The following is a 22,433-nucleotide window of genomic DNA, read 5'->3' as shown; positions in this document are numbered from 1 at the left end:
CCCCGACCGGGACTAGAACCCGGTGTGCCGGCGCCACAAGGCGGAGGATTAGCCTATTGGGCCATGGCACCGGCCAAGGGTTTTCACACTGTCCTGGAGCCCCCAGGTGCATCCCAGGGCCACACGAGCAGAGAAGCGGGCCCTCCGTCCTCGGCCAGTCCTGCTCCCATGCGAACAGCTCTGTTTGACAGGATGAGCTCCTAGGGGAGAGCCTCTTGAAGAGAGGATGCCACTGCCTACAAGAGGCCCACACATGCCCGATTCTCCATTTTCAGGTAAGGAAACTCTGGGCTCAGAGACAGAATGTGACTTGCCCAAGGTCACACAGCAAAAGGTGGAGCTGTGTCTGGAATGCAGTCCCTCTGAACCCCAAGCAAGGTTCCCCTCAGTTCCAGGGACCAGGAAGCAGCTGCTGTCCCCCGGGTACTGGGTGCCAGGCTTGGAGGGTTAAGGAGGTGCCCAGTGTCTGCTCTGGCTGGGACAATGAGGGCCTGCCTCCAGGACCTGGGTGGCTTGATGTCCAGCACTGGCTGACATTGGCCGGCAGAGGGCACTCTGACCCGCAGCTTGGCTGCTGCAGCACTGGCTCATTGCAGCACCAGAGAGAAAACCTGGCAAGCGGCTGAGCCCCACAGGCGACGCTCCTCCCCAGGGGTGGCTCCACAGCAAGCCTGCAGGACTTTTCACGGTGGGGGTTGTGAGCGGGCAGGCGGAGTCTTCAGGCCTGCAGGTGCACAGCTCCAACCTGGCCTCCCTAACTTCAGACTGTTGCTGCTGCCGCAGCCTTGACCACAAGCTCAGAGCACCTGCGGTCCCACTCCCTGCCCTCGTCTGCAGCTCCTGCAGGCTCTCGAGACAGAAGCAGAGGAGGCCTGGTCAGTGTCCACACAGAGCTGGCCTCCCTAAGTCCCAGAGTTGGGGGGAAGTGCCCAGTGGCAACTCCTGGGGCCCGCTCGGGGGGCAGGGCAAAGAGGGGGATGGCGATGCCCCTGGGAGCTCCGATCCCAGCCAGGGGACAGCTGGAGACTGTAGGGAGCACCTGTGTGCCCACGCAGGCTAAGCAGAGTGGGCATCGTTTAGGGCATACCTGCTGTCTACTTGCAATAAGCGTGCAACAGCAGGACCAGCTCTGAAGCCCACACCTAGTTTTTCATAAAGTGCACTTTCCACCTAGTAATGAAATGTTTTTTGCATCAAAATAAACTCGTACTTCCCGTTCCATGAAGCTTTTGGAAGTAGCCTTGTACCTAATTCTCACTACCAAGCACCAACTGAGGGCTGATCTGCCGTGCTGTACAGATACGTAACCACGGCTTGGAGGTGAATTCAACAGTCCTGGGCCACGGGGCTAGTAGGTGAGACAGCCACGGTGGGTCCCTGTGCAGGGGCTGGGCACCCTCTTCCCAATGTGCTGGGCTGCAGCCGGGGCCTCCAGGGGGCACAGTGGTCTCCAAGTCTCCAAGTCCCACCCAGGATCCCACTGCTGCCTCTGCTGTGTCTCTTCCCATAGACCGCTGTGTCAGGGAAGGCAAAAAACCAAAGCCAGTGGACCTGGGTGCCCCCCAGGCTAAGTCACTTTTCTGGGCCTCAACTGTGTGATCTGTGAAATGGGGAGAACGCTGCTCATCACCCGGCCTGGCTCTCCGGTGGCTCTGGGGGATCCAATGAGGGCAAGGATCTCAAAATACTCCGCAGCCTCCAGAGAGCTGGATAAAGATAGCTTCCCCTGCAGAGGCCTGCCGGTGTGCTGGGCGCCGAAAGTGGGTCACACGCACCACCCCGCTCTGATTTAGACCGCAGGAGCCGGGAGATGATCCACTTCCTGCAGCCGAGCAGCAGAAGGGCAGGGGAGTTAAGGACCGGCTGAAGGTCACACAAGGGCACAGCCAGGTGAGGACCCAGATCCCCTGGCCCTAAAGCCCCTTTCCCCTGCCCCAGGCGGTGCGTGAAGGGCCCGGCAGGACTCAGGATGGCCCGGCCCTCCCGAGATACGGCACCCACGCGGCTCCTGGCACTGCAGGAGTGCCGAGTGACACGGGGACTACAGGGGCCTGGCTCACTACCTTTGTCTCTGCTTCTCCCTTGGACCCTTGACCAATCGACCTGTGAGAGTGATGCTGTCTCTTTGGATGGTGGCCGGGGGAGGGAGAGGGCTGGGTGTACATAGTGGAGAGTGTGCACACACAAATGCACAACATAAAAGTCCATGCATACACACGCATACACACCCACACACACCTGCTCAGCTGCCACCTACACGGACCCACCCGCATGCAGGCATGCCCGGGCCCTGTACACGCCATGGCAAGCCATGCGTGCACACGCATAGGGTACAGGCACGTACCTGGGCCCACACTCACACGCCTCTCAGGTCCCTGTTCCTTACAAGTTCAAGGGGAAGAGCCTGAGCATGGGATCTGCCCTTGGTTACACAGATGAGGGCCGGGGGCGGGGGCGGGGGCGGGGTGAGTCCTGCTATTGGCCATTTCAGCCCAGGGGCTGGGATTCAGAGCTCCTCCCTGACCCTCCCCACCCGGTCCCCGTGTGCCAACTCACCTGCAGGCAGGCCACCCCGATGCCCACCGCCCCCATCAGCAGCAGGTGGTCGGCCAGGAACTGCTCCAGCTTGGTGATGCAGCCTCCCTGGAAGGTAGCCACTCGTTACCTGTGCCTTGGCCACGACAGGCGAGGCGTGGGGCGGGAAGGGCTGCTGGGAAGGGTGGGCCAGAGACTATGGGGCGGAGACTCTCCTCCTGCAAAGAGCTGTTTGTCCCAGGGCTTTGCAGACACCCTTGAAGGCCGTGGGCACTGTGGTTCCATGGCCAAGGTTAAGCGGTCTCTACTTTTCCCACCCCCATCTGTCGGAGGTGGCCAGTCTGGGGGCTCCTGCAGGGCCAGGCCCTGGGTCCTTGAACCTGGGTGCTCACCTCCACCTTGTAGATGTTGGAAGGGTGGGCCCGCTGGCCACAACGCGCCACCACCGTCTTGCAGCAGCTGTCCGGCACCCGGCGGCCCTCGGCTGCCCGGGACAGGATGTACAGGCTGCGCTGCCAGTCAGCCGAGCTGTTGCTCCCGCAGCACTTGAACTGTCAGAGAGAGGCCAAGGCTGGAGGTGAGCGGAGCCCCCTGGGAGCTCCCAGCCCCTGGGTCCCAGCGCTGCAGGGGGCGTCCTTCAAATTCAATCCCGTGGCCCTGGGTTCAGCCCTGCGTAGATCCCCTGGGGCCTTGTCCTGCAGCGGCGGAAGCTGGCCGAGACCTTGGGAGCCCTCCAGCCCCAAGCCCTGGCCACTGTCTCAGAGACAAGCTCCTCTGTGCAGCGATGACTGCGAGCCGAGCCGGGGTCTCGGGGAGGGACTTGCCCTCAAGTGTGACGCCCCTGGAGCAAAGCCTCATGTCCAGGGAGGGGTGGGCTGGGTGGCAGGGAGGAGGGGGACCGGGGCGGGCAGGCAGCGCTGCCTTAGTTTCCCAACTCAGCCATCAGGACCCCAGAGCAGCGCTGCTGTGGCCCCTTCTGTTCTGACGGAAGCGTCCTGCGCCATCAGTGCGTGCGGCTCCGGGCTGCTGGGATGGGGCAACGGAGCTCTGTGCTTAATTTCCCATTAAATGTGAGATGTCACACGTGACTACCGATGGGCGGGCACAGGCCTGGCGGCCATCTGCCTGTCCCCCATGTCTGCCCAGGACTGTGGCCTTACTGGAGGGGTCTTGGAAAGCAGAGGCCACCTCCTGTCCCCAAGTCCTGCCTGCAGGCTCCCACCTGCCAGGTTGATGCAGCGGCCACACCCAGACAGTGAGCGCGATGGGGCCCCAGTGCCCGGCTCCCCGGTGGTGGGAGGAGGGGGCAGCCCTGGAGGGAAGAGGCCCAGGACATGGCGTCCTTCCCGGGCGTGGCCGGCTTCTGCTCCAGGGCCTGGGGTGAGAAGGCCGCAGGGGTTGTTCGGGGAGAGCCATGGTGGAGAAGGAGCGGCACCTCCCATGGTGGCCGGGGACCCCCCCAGGCACTGCCCGCCCACGCAGCTATGAGGCTGCGTCACCAGCCCAGGGTCACCGGCTTACGTCCTGCTGCAGGCGGTCCACCGAGGCTGTGATGTCCACGGCTCGGGGCTGCCCATAGCTCTCGGTGAGCGTCCGGTTCAAGTGCTGCTTCAGCTCCTCACTCAGCTGAGGACGGGGGACGGCGGAAGTGGCATCAGCAGGACCCCCCTGCCCCGCCACATCCCCTGCCCTCCGGGGCCCAGGCCTGCCCCGAACCCACACTGACTGCTCTGGGACGCCATGGACTCTGGGTGATGGCACAGCAGGGGCTCCTCCAGGGGTCAGGGACACCCGTGCACAAGGTGTCATAGAAACTGGAACCTGGCACGAGGGCAGAGTGGAGGGGAGAGGCTGGCGGCTGGGGGTAGCTCATGTCACATGGCACAGCCAGAGGCTGGACAGGGGGACGCATTTCCATGTTGATTATGAGGTGCTCTTTAAAGTATTTGTGACTTTTACCCCGCGGGTGCCACAGACTCTATCATGCGTCTCTACCAGCCCTGCTCATGACCTGAGCCCGGATTCAGAGGGTCCCACTGGCCACTTCAGCCCTGTGCAGTGCAGGCAGGTGAGGCCGGATCCTGTTTTTCTCATTTGGCTGACCTCAGCCCAAGCCATCCTCCTGGGATGCTTTTGCTGGGCAGAGCCTCCTCCGTCTACACTTGGAAGGGATGGGGGTGACCCCACCTCCCACGGGGCTCTCTCTCCCCAGCTGCTCCACTGAAGGCAAGGGGCCAGTGGAGGAGCTGGCTAAGACCTGCCGGCCCCAGGGCACGGAGCAGGGACCCGGCTGTGCGCAGAGCCCTGGGCCACAGGACCCGCCCCTGCATGTCTGTCTCTCTTCCCCCATCCCCGTGGCCCTCCCCGCTGCCTCTCTGGGACCCTGGCAGGGGACACAGGGGAAGGAACTGCCACTCACCCTCTGGCAGTACGCATGGGCCAGGACTCCTGCCACCAGCTCCACCAGGAAGATGACAAGCAGCAGGCAGAAATACTAGGAGCACAGAGAGACGACTGTCATTACCCCCTGGACAAGAGTCAGGTGGGAGGGGTACCTGCCCGGAGCCCCACCACTGCACCTCTGCCCCCTCCCGTCACCAGCTCTGCACGTGCCAGCCAGCCTTAGGAACTAGGGTTCCTCACTCACCTCTTCACTCACTGCCCTGCCAACTCCATAATCCACCACCCCCACCAACAATTACCCTCAAAATCATCGCTGCTGGGAGACAGATAAGCCAGTCTAACATTATATTACAAACATAAGCCCTGGAAAACATGGGGGGAGGGTCCTCGAGGAGCGGGTGTCGCTCCCCCTCTTCGTGGAGGAACGACACAGGACCCTGCGTTGTTCTTTTGTCTGCTCGGCCCTCCCCAGGTTTGCTGCTGGTTATTCCCGGGTTGGCTACCGTCCCTTCCACCTCCGTGGAAGGGCGGTTCCCCCTGCCACTTTCCCCACTTCCGCGGGGGAGCGGCACACCGCCGGCCAGCTCTCTTGGGGGCTGCACTGGTGTTCCTGGTGCATGTTGTCTCTCTCCTCCTTTATAGTCCTCTTCCACCAATCCCAACTCTGTTACCCACACGCCGAGCACGCTGCTCTCCTCCAATCAGGAGCAGGCCCTGCTGCTCATTGGCTGAACTGGAGGCAGCTGTGTAGAAGCTGTTTCTCCCTTCTCAGCGCCATATTGTGGGAGAGCAGATGCATAGAATAAGTCTTAATTCCAGTAACTTAGTCCAGTCCGAGTTGCTCCCAGTTGCTCCCCACAAGCGGGCAGTCAGGGAGGCTTCCTGGAGGTGGTGACCCCTGCTGGGGAGGCATCTCTGTGGATGCGTAGACATTTGCCAGTTGGCAGGAGCGAGTGAGTTCAAAGCCAGAAGCCTGCACTAAGTGCGGGACCCTCGTGTTCAGGGAGCACAGGTGTGGCGGGGCTGCAGGGGCAGGTGGACAGCAGCAGGCAGGGCTCAGGAGGAAGCAGAGGCGGTGGGCGTACAGCAGTCTCCAGCCCCACACCCATTTCCCAACCTTCCCAGCCCTGCATGGGTTCCCAGGTCCCCTCACTGCTGCCTGGCCTCCTGGGCTCAGGGTTGCTTTCCTGGCTGTGAGGGCCGAAGGACGGTTCAGCCTCCCTCCCCAGTGCCCCCAGCTGCGCAGTGTCCGGCTCAGCCTCCCTCCCCAGTGCCCCCAGCTGTGCAGTGTCTGGAGGTTCCAGGGACACTGCTGGCTGTTGGTGTGTTCCCACAGGAGCCAGCAAGCCGGGGCACAGGGACAGGGAGATGGGCCAGGCTACCAGCAGCCAAGGAGCAGGAGGCAGAAGGGTCAGTGAGGGAAGAGAAAGAAGGAGAAAGAGGGCAGGGGAGGGAGTGCTACTGGCTGAAACTGCCCCACTCCACGGGAGGCGCGGCCACCACAGTGGTAAGCGTTTCTCTCCCAGGCCGCCCAGCCCGGCCTTGCTTCCGACCTGCTCTGGGCTGTGGCTGCATGTCAGGCCTCCGACTGCAGGGGGCGCTGTCTGTGCAGACCTGGGAAGCGTTCCTTGCACTCCTGCAGGCACTGTCCTCCTACAGGCCACACTGTCAAGCCTCCGTGCCTCTGCCCTCTGTTCCCTCTGCCTGCCCAGTGCAGTCACAGCTCCACAAACCCACCCATGCGCACCCCTGCTTGCTTCTGCTCTCAACCAGCCCCGAGACCACCTCTGTGCCCTTTTCCCGGCCTGCCCCACGGCTCCTCCATGTAGGCCTAGAGGCCTGGCGCAGCTGGCCCTCTGCTCTTGCCGCCTTCTCCTGCCCCAACAATGGCTGTGAGCTCCCGGGGAACAGAGGCCACACCGCAGGTTTCTCCTGGCTCCGCCACTGCACCTGCACAGGTGCGACGCTGGGTCCGGATCCCCAGCCTTGCTCACAGACACCCCCTGAGGAAGGTAGAGCAGGGCCCTTCTTTACAAAGCACACGCCGGGGAGACAGGGCCAGCCGGAGCAAGCCAGCCCCACGCTGGGGGCAGCAGCTCATCCGAGCGGAGCACAGAGCCGTTAGCTGAGCTACACTGATGCCACTGGTTCTCCACCAGGCCCATGTGGCAACGTCTGGAGACTACCCCCAGAGGAACTCCCGACATGCAGAGGGGCACGGCCAGCAGCCACTCACCATCCTGCCGTGCAGGGGCGGAGCCGAGGATCAGCACACCTCGGGGCCACACTGACCTTCAGGGTCTACGGCTGCGGCTGGGACTGAATCAGCCACACAGGGGCCCCTGTGCACTCTGGGAGGCGCACACAAACTGTGCTGTTTAGCTCCTGAGAAGCCGGAACGTGAACACAGCCAGAAAGCATGGGCGGGGTTTCACCCTGCACCAGCCTGGGAGGGCAGGGCTGGAGCACGCAGGTGCTCACCTTGACCTTGGTGAGCAAGGCTCATGGAGGCCTCTTCTGCTTCAGCTCACGGGTACAGGGAGGGTGGGGAGTGAGGCCCGTAGCCCAGCTACAGTGCAGGAGTTCTGAGTGGTTCTCTGGAGTCAATCTGGTTTTTCTGTTTTTTTTTTTTTTTTTTTTTTTTTTTTTTTTTTTAATTTGAAAGGCAGAGGAGAGAAAGGGGTAGGAAGGGGGAGAAGGGGGAGGAGGGGAGGAGGGGAGGAGGGGAGGAGGGGAGGAGGGGAGGAGAGGAGGAGGTTGGGGAGAGAGAGAGAGGTATCTTTCACCCACTGGTTCACTCCCCAAATGCCTGCAACAGCCAGAGCTGGGCCAGGTTGGAGGTAAGAAGGCAGGAACTCCATCCGAGTCTCCCACGTGGGTGGCAGGGCACAAACACCTGGGCTATCCTCTGCTGCTTCCCAGGGGTGTCAGCAGGGAGCTGGATCGGAAGTGAAGCAGCCAAGACTCAAACTGGCACCTGATGTGGGACGTGAGCATCCCAAGTGGTGGCTCAATCTGCTGTGCCACAATGCCCGCCCTTCAGTCTGCTGTTTTTTTTTTTTTTTAATTTGTCTTATTTAAAAGGCGGAGTTACAGAGAGAGGGAGGGAGATGCAAAGAGAAAGAGATCGTCCATTCGCTGGTTCACTCCCCAAATGGCCACAACGGTCGGAGCTAGGCTGATCTGAAGCCAGGAACCAGGAGCTTCATCAGGTCTCCCACGTGGGTGCAGGGGCCCAAGCACTTGGGCCATCTTCCACTGCTTTCCCAGGCGCATTAGCAGGGAGCTGATCAGAAGTGGAGCAGCTGGGACTCAAACCACTGCCTACATGGGATGCCAGTGCCTTCCCAGCTACGCCACAGTGGCGATCTGGTTTTGGAAGCCTCTGGGGAGGGCTGCACAGCAGGTCTGTTTGATGCCGGCGAGCCGGAGGAAGGCTCTGCAGCCACATTTTGCCTCCTTGAAGTCTGGCTCAGCTAAGTTTTTCATCACCGCTGCCAATAGTGAGGACGTCCCCAATCCCCTGTGTGCCACTGGCTGGCTTTGGCGTCCACTGCAGGTTAGCGTTCGCCAGGTCATGTTCCTCCCAGCTCCTCCCAGCCTGCCATGCCAGTACAGCCCAGGCTCCACCACCAGAGCCCCCACTCTCCAAGGGGTCACCCGGGATCTTGGGCCTCAAAACCTACTAGGGAGTAGAGCGCATGCCCCATTTCCCGACAGCGGGATCAGGGGAAAGGCCCCTCCCAGCCTCTCTAAAACACACAGCCCCTTTCTGGGCAGAGCTTGGACCTTACTCACCCGCGCAGCCCGGGTGCCAGGCCCAGCCAGGCACGCGGTGGGCGCTCCCTGATAGCAAGAGTCAGCATTCCCACGCTCTCCACCGGCCCTGTTCACGGGCTCTGTCCCCACCGCCCTGGGAGATCAGCACTCACTACTCATCTCACTGCCAGGCCAGCAGAGCGCCAGGCACCCTTGAACGCACACAGGTGCCCAGGGACGCTGCACAGCCCCTCGGAGGTCACCCTGCAGGTCCTGGGCTCCGTGAGGAATGAAGCAGCAAGGCGGGCTCCTGACTGCTGGCGGCCGGATGAACTGGCTGAGCTCACTCAGGGTGCATTCGGTATGGACACGGGGTGTCAGGTGCCTCCCTGAAGGACAGGGGGCAGGACAGGAGATGGAGAGAGCCACAGGGCACGGGCAGCTCTGGCTGCCCTGCCTTCAGCCCCCTGCCGGCCACCTCTGTGCAAGCAGGACAGCCCAGGGCCAAGACCCATGGGCCGAATCCCCCTGCCTGCTCTGCCGGCCCCACCCCGTCACGGTACCCAGCCCAGCTGCTCACTCTGTCTACACCTGCACACAAGGGAAACCTCCAGCCCCAGGGCCTTGGCTCTCACTGTTCCACTGGTTCTGTGTTCTGTACATCGGCTGCTCGGCCACTGACACTCGGGCACCTCCTCCAGGAAGGCCTCCCTAAGTTTCTGACCCATGGGCCTGTGGCTGGCGTCCTTGTTTCTGAGCCTCCCTCGGACAGGGACCTCACTACCTGTCTGGGCCATGAGGACGCGGTGGATCATGATGGCTGCTGGCCTCCCTGGTCCTGCCCTCACACTCCCCTTGCCCTGCAACTTGAACCTGCTCCTCCCACGTCCAGTTCACTGAATTCTGAAGCCATTCTACCCCGCAGACCCAGCCTGCCCAGGTCCTTGCAGAAACAACCTGCCTCACTCTGATGGAAACCAGCAACAAGAATTCTCCAATCTCTCATCGCTTCTACTGCTTGAGTCCTGCCTGAGAACAATTCCACTTCAAAGTCCAAGAGTACTTTGTAAAGTTCACGGGAAAATGCAGTGAAAGGATAACGTTCATTTTGGTGCAAAAATTCAAATCCATGCAGTGTATTTATTTATTTTAATATTTATTTATTTGAAAGTCAGAGTTACGCAGAGAAAGAGAGGTAGAGAGAGAGAGAGAGAGAGAGAGGTCTTCCATCTGCTGGTTTACTCCCTAATTGGCCACAACAGCCAGAGCTGCGCCGATCCAAAGCCAGAAGCCAGGAGCTTCTTCCGGGTCTCCCACATGGGTGCAGGGGCCCAAGGACTTGGTCCATTTTCTACTGCCTTCCCAGGCCACAGCAGAGAGCTGGATTGGAAGTGGGGATGCCGGCATTGCAGGCAGCAAGTTTACCCGCTAGGCCACGATGCCGGCCCCTCCACGCAGTTTAACTACGAGGCCACACTTGACCCTATAGAGAAGGAATCAGTGTGGCCCCAAACATTAATTCCCCCACACCACCCTGGGTCAGGTAACAAGGTATTTTTTTGCTAATTCATTCTTTACTGGGATAGTTTGAATTAGACGCAAAGTTGGATACGATGGAAAACACTAGATCCAAAAGGGAGCTGAGTGCAGCATTCTCTGAACCCAGCTGAGCCTTCATTTATGAGACGCTCTGCGGGAAATGCAGGAATAGCTCCCCCGTGACACTCAGGTGGTTAATTACAAAGCGCACGGGGCAAGCGGAGCCCCGCAAACTCTCGCTGGTGTGAGACAGGGAGGCTCAGCTGGCGTCGCCTTTGAGACATGTTTCTTTTTTTTTTTCACAGGCAGAGTTAAGACAGTGAGAGAGAGAGAGACAGAGAGAAAGGTCTTCCTTCCATTGGTTCACCCCCTCAATGGCCATTATGGTTGGCGCACTGCGCCAATTCAAAGCCAGGAGCCAGGTGCTTCCTCTGTCTCCCATGCAGATGCAGGGCCCAAGCACTTGGGCCATCCTCCACTGCACTCCCGGGACACAGCAGAGAGCTGGCCTGGAAGAGGAGCAACCAGGACAGAATCCGGCACCCCGACTGGGACTAGAACCCGGGGTGCCAGCGCTGCAGGCGGAGGATTAGCCTAGTGAGCCGCGGCGCCGGCCTGAGATACGTTTTAAGAACTCAGTAACACTGGAGCTGCAGACTATTTCCACTGGGCTGATGGGAAAGAAGTGAGCTCTGCTGAGACGTCCCCTTCCATGCACCCCAACGTTCCACCGGATTAGACCCAAGTGGTTTGCAGGCAGGCGGGCTTGGGGGTGGAGGCGCTAGCCTGTTCTCAGAACTGTGCACACCTTAGTGTCACAGGAGGATCAAGCTGCTGCCAAGGCTGTGGTGCGAGGAGAAGGGTCCAGCCAGAGGCTCCCAGCTGGTCCTGGGTGAGGATGACGGAGACAGCAGCCAGAGCGGGTCAGGGAGCTCAGAGCACGCGGGGCCAAACAGGAAAAGACGGAGCCAGCTGTTGCAGCAGCAAGGACCTCCGGGTGAATCAGGTTCTGGCAACGAAAGGCCAGCTGGAGGCTGTTCGTGCAGAACACAGAGGATGTGGGTCTGGGAGCCTCAAGCCATTCCTGAAAGATGTCTCATCATGACCTCCAGCCCTCCCTCCCGGTCCCCACCATGCAGATGCTGGGCCTCAGCCCTTCCACCTGGGAGCCATTTGTGAGTGGAGGCCTGGGAGGCCCTCTGACCCATGGCTGGCGCCAATATCCAGTGCTGCTTGGAGAGGCTGGGGGCTGGGGGCTGGGGAGAGGCCCAAGGCTGGCCGAGGACAGCTGGTCAACCAGGCGAGGAAGCAAACTGAGCCCCGAGAGACAGGCAGCATTCCAGAGGCTTGGGGAGAAGATGCAGCCAAGGGCAGCCCGAGGCCAAGCCAGGAGTCCAAGGGGCTCCCAAGGTGCACACACGTGTCGGTGGGAGGGTCACAGAGGGCCCCATCTCTGGAGCTACAGGCCCAAGACAGATTCTGCTAAGTCTCAAGCTGAGACTATTTAAGAGTTCAGTCCGCACAGGCTCGGAGAGAGAAGGGAAGACCAGCGTGAGCCGCGGGGCCTGGCTGGCTGGCTGCCTGCAGAAGTGAGGACCAAATTCCCATGGGGACACCTGGCCCAGGGGCACAGAGGAAGCTGCTGCCTAAGGGACTAAGGCGAGGGGGAGGGGCGGATCGCTGTCCCGATATCAGGGCGATGAAACCTCACGGGGAGGAAAACCCTCTGCCTGTGTCCATGGGCTTTTCCCGTTCAGATCTTCCCTGGGACGCCCTCTGCTCACGGCGCACAGTGACAGGGTCAGCGGGACCCCTCTGCTCACGGCGCTCAGTGACAGGGTCCTGACTGCCCAGGGAGGCGGGAGGGACGAGCTTATGTCAATCTCCGAGGCTGGGGCTGGGACTGGGACTGGGGCTGGGAACTGCCAGGGACAGGAAGTCGGAACATGGAGAGAGGAAAGGCACTGCACGATGCCACAAGAGACTCCTGGATTTGGGAGGCAAACGGGAGCTGTTACCAACCCCTCCTCCTGAAAAACACACGCACATAATGTGCACACACAGGTGTGTGCACTAAAGACACACACACACACACACGCACACACATGCACACTGCAGCCCGCCTTCCTGGTTTGGCCCTGCTCTGAGACTTGCTCAGGGCCTCCATTGAGGATGGGGGCGATCACCCACCCACACAGGACTGAGACAAACTTTCTGTGGCACCAGCAGACTGGACACCAGCACCCCGACACTTGCCCTCCGCGTCGGAGTGGACCAGGCAGCCAGGGACCCGACCTCGAGGTCTCCTCTTGGCGGCTCGTGTTCCATTTGGAAAGAAACCACAGATCTTGAGACATGAATGAGGCGCGTGCCCATTTCCGTGCCAGAGACGTCCAGGCACAGGGGGCCAGCATGTGCCTGCAACACCACAAACGGCCCTGCCTGGAGCTCTGGGCCCTGGCCAGGCTCTGCCAGCCTCTCGCTGAGTGGCCTGAGGCCCGGCTCTTTCTGGCCAAGCAGACAGGTGCAAGGCGCATCTGGAAGCTGCTGGCAGCACCTTCTGCACAGCCCTGGGCTGCGTGAGGCCGGCGAGGAGGCGGCCGATGGAGAGAGTCGCCAGGCTATTCAGAGCAGGGGGCCGCGGTCCACAGGCAGCTGCCTGGCTGTCCTGGCTCGCGTCCATGGCTCATGTCAGCCTATGGCCTTTGCTGAATGACCTCAGCGGGGTCCAGCTGGAGCAGACAGAGCCCACCATGACCCATATCAAGGCCAGCTCTTGGGACATTTGTGCCCTGCTTCTTGAAGCGCCTGAAAAGCCATCGCCTTGTGTCCATTTCTCTGACCCCACAGCATGAGCCACACAGTGTGCATGCAACAGATGAAGCAGTGACCACCCCGGGGCTGGGTGGCTGGTGGAACAAGACCTGGGTGCGGGATTTGGCAGCCTCCCTGCCCCGCCACCACTGCCAGCCTCTTCAGCGGAAGTCCCTACCCTGGGCCGTGCGGACCCTGGAGGAAAGGCCCTAAGAATAGATGCGAGTATCTGGGTCCCTTCTCAAAGGAGCTTGGTGATTACAATTGTGATTATGCTTTAGGTCATGATGACTCGTTTCCCGAGACCTGAAAACCCGTCCCCATTGCCCTCACGCGGTACAAAGATGGGGACATCCGGGGAGCTAGGAGAGGCGGGGGGCGGGGTGACTTCCCAGGGCTGCAGCGCTGGCTGGGCAAGCTACACAGTGCCCCAGCATGCACACCACTGGCCCCCGATCCTAGACCTCACTAGGGGGCTCACTGCCCCGAGAGCCATAGCTCGGCGGGAAGACGCAACGGCAGTGTTGCAACTCCGGGTCCCCTCGCCTTCAGAAATCAGTTTCTAGAACTTCTGATATTCCATCCACCCCGACGTAGAGAAGAGCCCCCTGACAAAGGCCGGGCTGCCTCGGGACCGTCTGTCACGAGCATCCTTTGGCTGGAGATATCCACAGTGCAGCGAGCCCAAATTCCAGACTCTAAAAATATCCCTCTCCTTCCATTGGGGTGACACCTGTCCTGGTCGGTGGCCTGGATTCTCTGTCTCGCTCATGCCGTCTTGGCTAAAAAAGAAGGTCTGGCATGAATAATTTAGGCCCCCTTTCCTGTTCGCCCCCTGTGCTGTCGGCACCAGCAACAGTGACTCGGAGGGGCTGCAGATGGCGGTGGGGAGGAAGGGTGAGGCTGGGACCGATGGTGAGGCCTGCAGTGCGGTGGGCGAGGCCCTGGGAGCTGCTGATGCCGGCACTCTCCCTCTCCCTCTCCCTCTCCCTCCTCTCAATCCGAGCTGGACGCACAGCGGCGTGCAGCTGCCCGCTCTTCCCCTTGTCCCAGTCCTCTCGGACTGAGGGGCAGGGGACCACTTTGGGTCGTGCTACACTCGCTGCGTCTCTCCTGCACAGCCTCTCTCAGTCTTCAGCCATCTTAAGAGTTCAAAAGGAGGCCGGCGCCGTGGCTCAATAGGCTAATCCTCCGCCTTGCGGCGCCAGCACACCGGGTTCTAGTCCCGGTCGGGGTGCCGGATTCTGTCCCAGTTGCCCCTCTTCCAGGCCAGCTCTCTGCTGTGTCCCGGGAGTGCAGTGGAGGATGGCCCAAGTGCTTGGGCCCTGCACCCCATGGGAGACCAGGCTCCTGTCTTTGGATCAGCGCGGTGCGCTGGCCGCGGCAGCCATTGGAGGGTGAACCAACGGCAAAGGAAGACCTTTCTCTCTGTCTCTCTCTCTCTCACTGTCCACTCTGCCTGTCAAAAAAAAAAAATGTTCAAAAGGAAACCAGATGCAGAGGGGAGCAAAATGAAATGAAACCGAGGAGGAAGCTCCAGGAACCACGGAACGCTGGCAGTGCACCTGAACCGGGATGCTAAGTGTAGGGCTGGCTTTCTAGGCACCCGCTGTGTCAGCCCCAGGAAGGCCTGCTGGCCACCTCTTGGTCCCAGCAAGCCCAGGCTCCACAGAACAGGGGCTGCTGGGCCAGGCAGGGGCTTCAGCCTGTGGCCTGTGTTTGGGCCCCTTCTGGCCTGGGCTCTTCTGGAGGACGGCAGGGAAAGCAGACACAGATTATAGGCTGTGGAGTCAGGTGGCTACCTGCAGAGGTGCCCGTCTATGGATGTCCATAGAGCAAGGGAAGGAGGCTGCATCTCCCAGCAGCTCTGCCTCGGAGGAGCAGCAGGTGCAGCATAGGGGTGCCCACCAGGCCCCCAGGCTGCACCAGGCCCTGGTCCTGCACTCAGATCCCATATCTCTCCTGTACGGTCCCAGGTGCGGTCCTCTCTGGGCAGTGACAGCCAGGCTGTGCCCGGCCAGGGAGGCTGGAGGAGCAGCGGGGATGGCGGGCGGATGGGATGCATTGCGTCAGAAGTGAATGAGGTGGCACTGGTGTTGTGGCACAGTGGGTTAAGCAGCCACTCCTGATGCCAGCATCTTGAAGTTCAAGTCCCAGCTACTCTGCTTCCGATCCAGCTCCCTGCTAATGTGCCTGGGAAGGCCCTGGAAGATGGGCCAAGTGCTTGGCTCCCTGCCATCCATGTGAGACCTGGATGGAGTTCCAGGGCCCTGACTTAGCCCTGGGCCGGCCCTGGCTGCTATGACCATTCTGGGGAGTGAACCAGCGGATGGAAGAGCTCTCCCTGTCTCTCCCTGTCATTCTGCCTTTCAAATAAATAAAATAAATCCTTAAAAACAGAGGAAGTGGGTAAGGCAGGACACTGATGGGGGAGTTCACACTTATTCTTTATGACACAGCCAGGGGGAAGAGCCCTGACAATGGGACTATTAACACAGCCAATCATCCTGAGTAACCCACGCTCTCACCCACACTGGGGTCCTTCTGCCTAGAACCTCTGGACGAAGAGCTGGCCTCCACGGCCCTCATGTCCCCTTCCAAACCGCATCTGCTGTGACCCGCGCGTGCTGGTCCTTCCCTTCCACTGAGGGGGCACAGAAGCCTCCGGTGCCACAGTCACGCCCGGGGTCTCCTGTGCTTGGTTCCGGTCTTGTGTCCAGCCAGGTGCTGCCTCCCTGGGAAACAGAGCCACATGCCCTGGGCAGGCTCTCCCTGCTCGGCTTCCTGCCCCTCTGCCTCCTCCAGGGATGCAGGCTTTGGGAGGGGACTCCAATGAGCTGGAATTCAAGGCCCAGCTCCAGCCCCTCCTTGGTGGAACACAGCCTTCGCATCTGTAAAGTGGGGTGCATCATGCACCTTTGGGGCCCTTCTGGGGTGCGTGGACCAGAGCGTGGGCTCCCGAACAGTGTGTACCAGCAAGTTTAAAACTCCCTACATCCCTGCTGCCTCAGTATCCCCCAAAAGAGGCCGTGCACACCAGGGGCCAGGAACAGCAGGGGGACACGGCCGGTCCCTGCCACAAGGTCCCTGCAGTGACCCTGCAATACTCCAGTGCACCAGGGAGGCCCCTGCACCTGCTCTGTTTGCTCTCTGGTCCCACTGCCAAGGCTGGGCCTGCAGCCTGTGACGCTCCGGGCAGGGTACACAGCGACTGTCTAGGACCACTCCTGCGCTCCCCACCTGACCCACTACTACCGCACAGCATGCAGTGCGGCACTGGGCAAACCCCTTCACCTCTCTGTGCCCTGGATCCCCCATCTCACACGTGCCATGGAGCTTCCAACCCCAGCCAGGAAGCACGCTGGCCACAGAGATCAAACCTGGGTCCGCTCAAGCTTCCAGATCACAGCGGGAGAGCAGGCTTAGCAGCTCACAGGACGGCGTCAGAACATCCCGACGGGGACAGGCAATGGACAATCACCTGCTTCCCCCAACAGATACATTGCAAGAGGAGAGAGGGAGAGAGAGAGAGAGGCAGAGAGCGGAGCTTAGAGTCTAAAAGAGACAGAGGAGACAAACCAACCAACTTTAACACGTTGACCTCATTCAGATTCTAACTCAAAAAGAAAACAACGGGCTCTGGCTCACCTGTGGAGACTGGGCACGGCTGGGCTATTCTGTGATGTTAGGGGAAGGTTGTGAACAGTGATGGTAGCATAGCCGCTGTGTTTTCTAGAAAGGGGGGCTATATAGGGTTGGCATCGTGGTGTACCAGGTAAAGCCACTGCCTTCAACGCCAGCATCCCATATGGGCACCAGTTCGAGTCCCAGCTGCTCCACTTCTGATCCAGCTCGCTGCTAATGTGCCTGGGAAAGCAGTGGAGGATGGCCCAAGTGCTTGGGCCCCTGCCACTCACATGGGAGACGTGAACAAAGCCCCTGGCTTCAGCCAGGACTACTCCGGCTGCTGTGACCATCTGGGGGAGTGAGCCAGAAGGGGTCTGGAGTTTCTGAGGCACACGCTGAAACAGTGATGGATGACCCGTGTGGGGCTGCCTTCCACACAGGGACGGGGCAGGGGCGTAGCTGAGCCAGGACTGGCCACAGGAGGGAACCCGGTGGGAGCCTGGGCTAGGGAACTCCCCCAGCCCAGAGCAGCCGCCCACGTGACTCTCCCCTCTCCTCCGTGGGCAAGCTGAGGGGACCGGGGCGGGCGGGCAGGACCCCAGGGCACAGGGTGGCACTCACCGTGGAAAGGCAGCTCTTCTGCTCCCGGATGATGGCGCCGAAGCCCAGGAAGCCGGTGCCCATGACCAGAGCGCCGGCAAAGATGAGGATGTAGGCAGAGGTGACGAAGGTGCTGGAAGCCAGGACGCCGAGGTAGCCGCTCTTCTCCACCAGGGTCCACACGCCCACGGCCATGACGGCTGCCCCTCCCACCTGTGGGACACCTCCAGTTAGGGCGGGGCAAGGACACCCGCACACCTGCCACCTACACATCTATCCGTCTCTCACTCAGGCTTCTGGGGAGCCGGCAAGAAGAGTTTGGTTCCCATTGTACAGATAAGGAAACTGAGGCCAGCTGGGAGATTTGTCCCAGGTCACACATCTATGGATGGCAGAACCAGATTTTGAGTCCAGGTGTGGCTCCCAATGCCACGAGTGACTTGAGTCGGAGTCCCTATGCCTCCCCAGCTCCCAGTGCCCTGAGCACTCCCTCCCCACGTCTGCTCTTGTCCATATTTCCCTGGTGGTGGGGAGCTTTCAGAAGCTGCTCCTCTGCTGCTGTGGTGTAGTGGGTAAAGCTGCTGCCTGCAGTGCTGGAATCCCGTATGGGCACTGGTTCGAGTCCCGGCTGCTCCACTTCTGATCCAGCTCTCTGCTATGGCCTGGGAAAGCAGTGGAAGATGGCCCAAGCCCTTGGGCCCCTGCACCCACATGAGAGACCTGGAAGAAGCTCCTGGCTCCTGGCTTCAGATTGGCACAGCTCAAACTGTTGTGGCCATCTGGGGCGTGAACCAGTGGATGGAAGACCTCTCCCTCTCTGTAACTCTGGCTTTCAAATAATTAAATAAATCTTTTAAAAATAAAGTGGCTCCTCATTTAACAAAATGTTTAAGAAAGAGAGAGAGGCAAATAGAGAGAGAGAGAGAGCGGCAAATAGAGAGAGAGAGAGAGCGCTCCCATCCAAGTGCCCATGGCGGCTCTGGGCTGCAGGGCTGAAGCAGCAGCCGGGAATATAATCCAGGCTCTCCACGAGGGTCTCTGAGCCATCACGGCTGCCTCTCAGGCTCCGTGTCAGCGGAAGCTGGAGTCAGGAGCCAGTGCCTTACTGGGGACTTTATCACCAGGCCAAACGCTCACCCTGCAGCAGGTTTTTAAAACTCTCTGAGGGTGTGGATTATCTAAGGCCCAGCCAACCTGCATGGTCTGGGAGGGTCCTCCCGAGTCTGGGCCAATGAGGTTGTGTCCAGTGAGGTGATTGGCAGATGTTCTGCTCATAGTTCTTTCTGCCCCCTCTGGCTGGCCTGGAGGGCATGAGTGAGGTCACAATGCCCTGTGACCATCTGTGTGACCAAATGATAGTCCCCGAACCCCTCTGGACCCCGGTTTCTTTCTCTTTCAAATAACTGAGCGGAATTAGACCAGCGGTTCCCAAGCGAGCACCACGGAGGGCCCCATTGATTGCTTTTCCTCACAGCCCTTGTGTTTTGAGGGCTTTTGCCTACCAAACACAGTGCATTAATTAAGCAATAATTCATCTCTCATTTTTTATTAATCAAAGGCACATAATAGTGCCAGGAAGAGCTTCTGGAGCAGCACGAGACAGTCAACGTGACCACACTCTGCTGATCCAACTCCAGCAAAACGCTGAGAAACTTGGCTCTTTGTGGGGTCTGATCTCTATAGCAACACACACGTTATCCAGCAGGCGGGCTGACTCAGCACCCCCAAACCAGAGCTCCGGGTCTGGTGCCACCGAGACGGAGATGTCTGGATTGACCTAGGAGAAGTCACCTGTTAGAGACATGGGACCCACTGCTGAGAACCTGATAAAAAACTTTTGCTCCCTGGGCCAAAGGTCATCTACACCAAATGTCATGCTCCAGTTCAGAGGCTGCAGTGGATCCCTGGTCTAGGTTGTCACTAAGGCCTCCTCTCCCTCTGCCTGCCAAGACCTGGCTTTAACTACCAGGTTTCTGGGAGTAGGATGGGCCAGGAAAATTCACAGAGCTCCCAGGCTGCCCAGGGGGTGCAACTGTCCTGTTCCTCTCCCCCCCAGTAGGTGGCGCTGTGCCAAATCTCAGAATACACTGGGCTTCTGGGTGTGAGTCCCTGGAGGTGGCTCTTTTTATAAAAGGAACAAATTTCACGTATTTTCTATCTATGGGTGTAAGAGCACAATGCTACTTCAAGCTCTGCGGCCCCGCCGACACTTGCTCAGGGCTGGAACTCTGCCCTTTACCCTGTTCTTTGCTAGCGGCTTTGGGGTACAAGGTAGGATACTGAGCAGCAGTTTTTAGTCTAAAGGGGGACATAACCCTGATTATGTAGAAAAGGAAAAAAAAAAATAAGTGTGGCTCCCTGGGGAAGGGGTGGGGGTGGGAGGCTCTGAGGAACGCAGCCCTCGGTCACTGCACATGCTGGCCACACAGACAGGCCTGGAATCTTGCAAAGCAGACGGAGCTGACAGGTGAGCCAGGGTGACGGCTGCGTGCCCAGCCCCCAGCGCGAGGTCGGGGTGGGGGATCTGGAGGGGCAGGCCGGTCTGACGCAGGTCTGGGAGAGTCCACCCCGATTCTGACGTCCAGGAGGATTAGGGAGGATGCGGAGCCCCGCCGAGGCAGGAGGAGTCAGCGCCACCGGTACACAGCCGGAGGGCACCGGCCTGGGACTCGGGCAGCTCTTCTGAAAACGATCTTTCCTGGGCGGGAGGGCGGTGCAGCAGGTAAGACACCCCAGCCCCACCCGAGTGTCTGATTTGAGTCCAGCTCTGCTCTCCACTCCGGCTTCCTGCTGATGAGCGCCCTGAGAGGCAGAGGGGACAGCGAAGGAAGTTGGGTCCATGCCAAACACACAGGAGAAAAAAAGTACAATGGGGGGCCGGTGCCATGGCTCACTTGGTTAATCCTCCGCCTGCGGCGCTAGCATCCCATATGGGCGCCGGGTTCTAGTCCCGGTTGCTCCTCTTCCAGTCCAGCTCTCTGCTGTGGCCCGGGAAGGCAGTGGAGGATGGCCCAGGTGCTTGGGCCCTGCACCTGCATGGGAGACCAGGAGGAAGCATCTGGCTCCTGGCTTCGGATCAGCACAGCGTGCCAGCTGTAGCAGCCATTTGGGGGGTGAACCAACAGAAGGAAGACCTTTCTCTCTGTCTCTCTCTCTCTCACTGTCTAACTCTGCCCGTCAAAATAAAAAAAAAAAAAAAAAAGAGAGAGAGAGAAAGAAAAGAAAAGTACAATGGCTAAATTTTGGAAGAGACCACCTGATGGTATCAAAGGAGACAGGATTCAGGTCCTGGCTGTGCCCCTGACTAACCCTGTGACTGTGGCACAGATACTTCATCTCTCCTAGCCTCAGTTTCTCCATCTGTACATTGGGGACCCTGGCAGGAATATCTCCGAAGTCCCTTCCACATGGGTAATATGTCCCTGTGAGCACCAGGGGGACAACCTCTGTCCATTCACCCCCAGCCTGGTGCTTCTGGACCAGTGGCTCATGCCTGTCACTCAAGCCACTTGGGAACTGTGAAGTCGGCAGAAAGGGCAGGAGATGGGGTGGGAAGAGGAGGAGGCATGAGGGGCGGGGAGAGCCCTGACCCCAATGAGCTGTGTCCACAGCCATCTGCATAGAGTTGACTCAACAGTATTTGGCTCCTTCCAGAAACTAGGTTGCTTTCCCGTAGAATATTAACTACATTTTTCAAAGCCACAGCCTGTGGCCGATGAACCAGCAAACCCTGCAGCGAGAGAAGCAGGACAATGAGGACACAGGCGGGCCAAGAGGGCAGAGCAGGTCACCCAGGCTGGGTAATTTTAGGAACTGCCCATTTATAGAAGAGAAACACTGCCCCGATGTTGGGCATGTCATGGGGACGATTAGCCCGAGCAGCTGCACACCCCTGGGGCGAGACAGAAAGGCAGCAGACCTGAAGAAGAGCAGGCAGAGGGGGTGCAGGGGATTGCAGGGTTTTGCTGTCCGAGCTGGGAGCAAAGTCAGGACCAGGGGGCCCCCAGGAAGGAAGGGTCCCTGGGGTTGGAGAGTTCCCAGTCTTCAGTGCAGGAGGAGCCAGGGCATGGCAGGGGGTGGGCAGGATGTGCACAGGGTGACCGTGCCAACTGCCGGCCACCTACACTGCACCAAGCAACAGCAGGGACTGGAAGGGCACAGGGCTGGACAGGCGTTCACCTGCTGAGAACCACACTGGTCTCCCACGCCCCTACCCCGTGGCAATCTCATCAGCAGCACCACCGCCCACCACCACAGCCCACAGGGTCACACTGAGCGGGGCCTCGCCCCTCAGTCACAGCCACCTGCCACTTCCCATGTGCTCTCAGGCCCGTCTGGGTCTCCCCCATATGACGCCGTGCCATGGCTCCCTGTCCCCGGGGCAGCCCCCAGCTCCTCGCCACCCAGATGCACCCGGGGCCTCCCATGCTGATCTGCTACAGCACTCCCTGCTGAGACCACCCCCCCCCCAACAAATTCCCAGAACAGGGAGCCAAGTCCAAAGTCTGCATGACCTCAACCTGACTTTAGGCTTCAGCTTCTGTTACTCAACTTCCTCCACACCGGGGTTTGGACCACTAAGAGGCACGCAGTGGCTGTTCCTGAACACTTTGTGGATGCCCAGTAGCCACAGTGGTGTCAGGACAGTGGCCGAGAAGGTGAACTTGGGGACACAGCACTGACGTCCACGTCCAAACTCCTCGCTGTGTTGGCCATGTGCATGTGGGTCTGTGACACAGCCTCTCTGGGTCTCAGAGGCCGCTTCTCTTACCCCTGCCGCCTTTCTCGCCTGTTCTTGTGGTCCTCTTCGGCCACTGAATGCCTACTCATCCTTCCAGGCCCGTGTTAAGGGTGCACCTGCTTGGACCTCCTGCATAGACAAGTTCTTCTCTCTCCTGGACTGTATGCCTGGATTGCCTAGTTCCCTTCCCAACAGCAGCCCTGGGTGCACACGTAGGAGATACAGAGCACTTACCCGAGAGTTCTCGGGCCCAGCACACAGGCGCTGCCATGGCGACACTGAAGGCCACGGAAATAACGCCCCGTGTTGGCCCCACCTGCTGCCCGCTTGGGCACCAGTGAGCACTTCCTTTCCAGCTGCATGGCCACTTTTACATACAGAGAGGCAGTGAGAGTCCCAGGCTGGGACGCTCTTT

The 22,433-nt window shown here is 59.9% G+C and overlaps 1 protein-coding gene across 1 annotated transcript in view; it reads right to left on the bottom strand.

Annotated features, from left to right (window-relative positions):
* The window catches only part of TSPAN11 (tetraspanin 11), a 57,794-nt gene that overhangs the window by 5,494 nt on the left and 29,867 nt on the right, over positions 1–22,433 (bottom strand). The window contains exons 3-7 of the mRNA XM_002712822.6: positions 17,299–17,490; positions 4,955–5,029; positions 4,057–4,161; positions 2,928–3,086; positions 2,557–2,643 (exon numbers count right to left, since the gene is read on the bottom strand). Coding sequence (XP_002712868.3) covers positions 2,557–2,643; positions 2,928–3,086; positions 4,057–4,161; positions 4,955–5,029; positions 17,299–17,490 — 618 coding nt within the window. The remainder of the gene's footprint in view (positions 1–2,556; positions 2,644–2,927; positions 3,087–4,056; positions 4,162–4,954; positions 5,030–17,298; positions 17,491–22,433) is intronic.

The sequence above is a fragment of the Oryctolagus cuniculus genome, chromosome 9 (genome assembly GCF_051225735.1).
Source record: "Oryctolagus cuniculus isolate XC-2025 breed Fujian yellow rabbit chromosome 9, ASM5122573v1, whole genome shotgun sequence".
Taxonomy (NCBI): domain Eukaryota; kingdom Metazoa; phylum Chordata; class Mammalia; order Lagomorpha; family Leporidae; genus Oryctolagus; species Oryctolagus cuniculus.
This window is presented reverse-complemented; position numbering and strand designations above follow the sequence as displayed.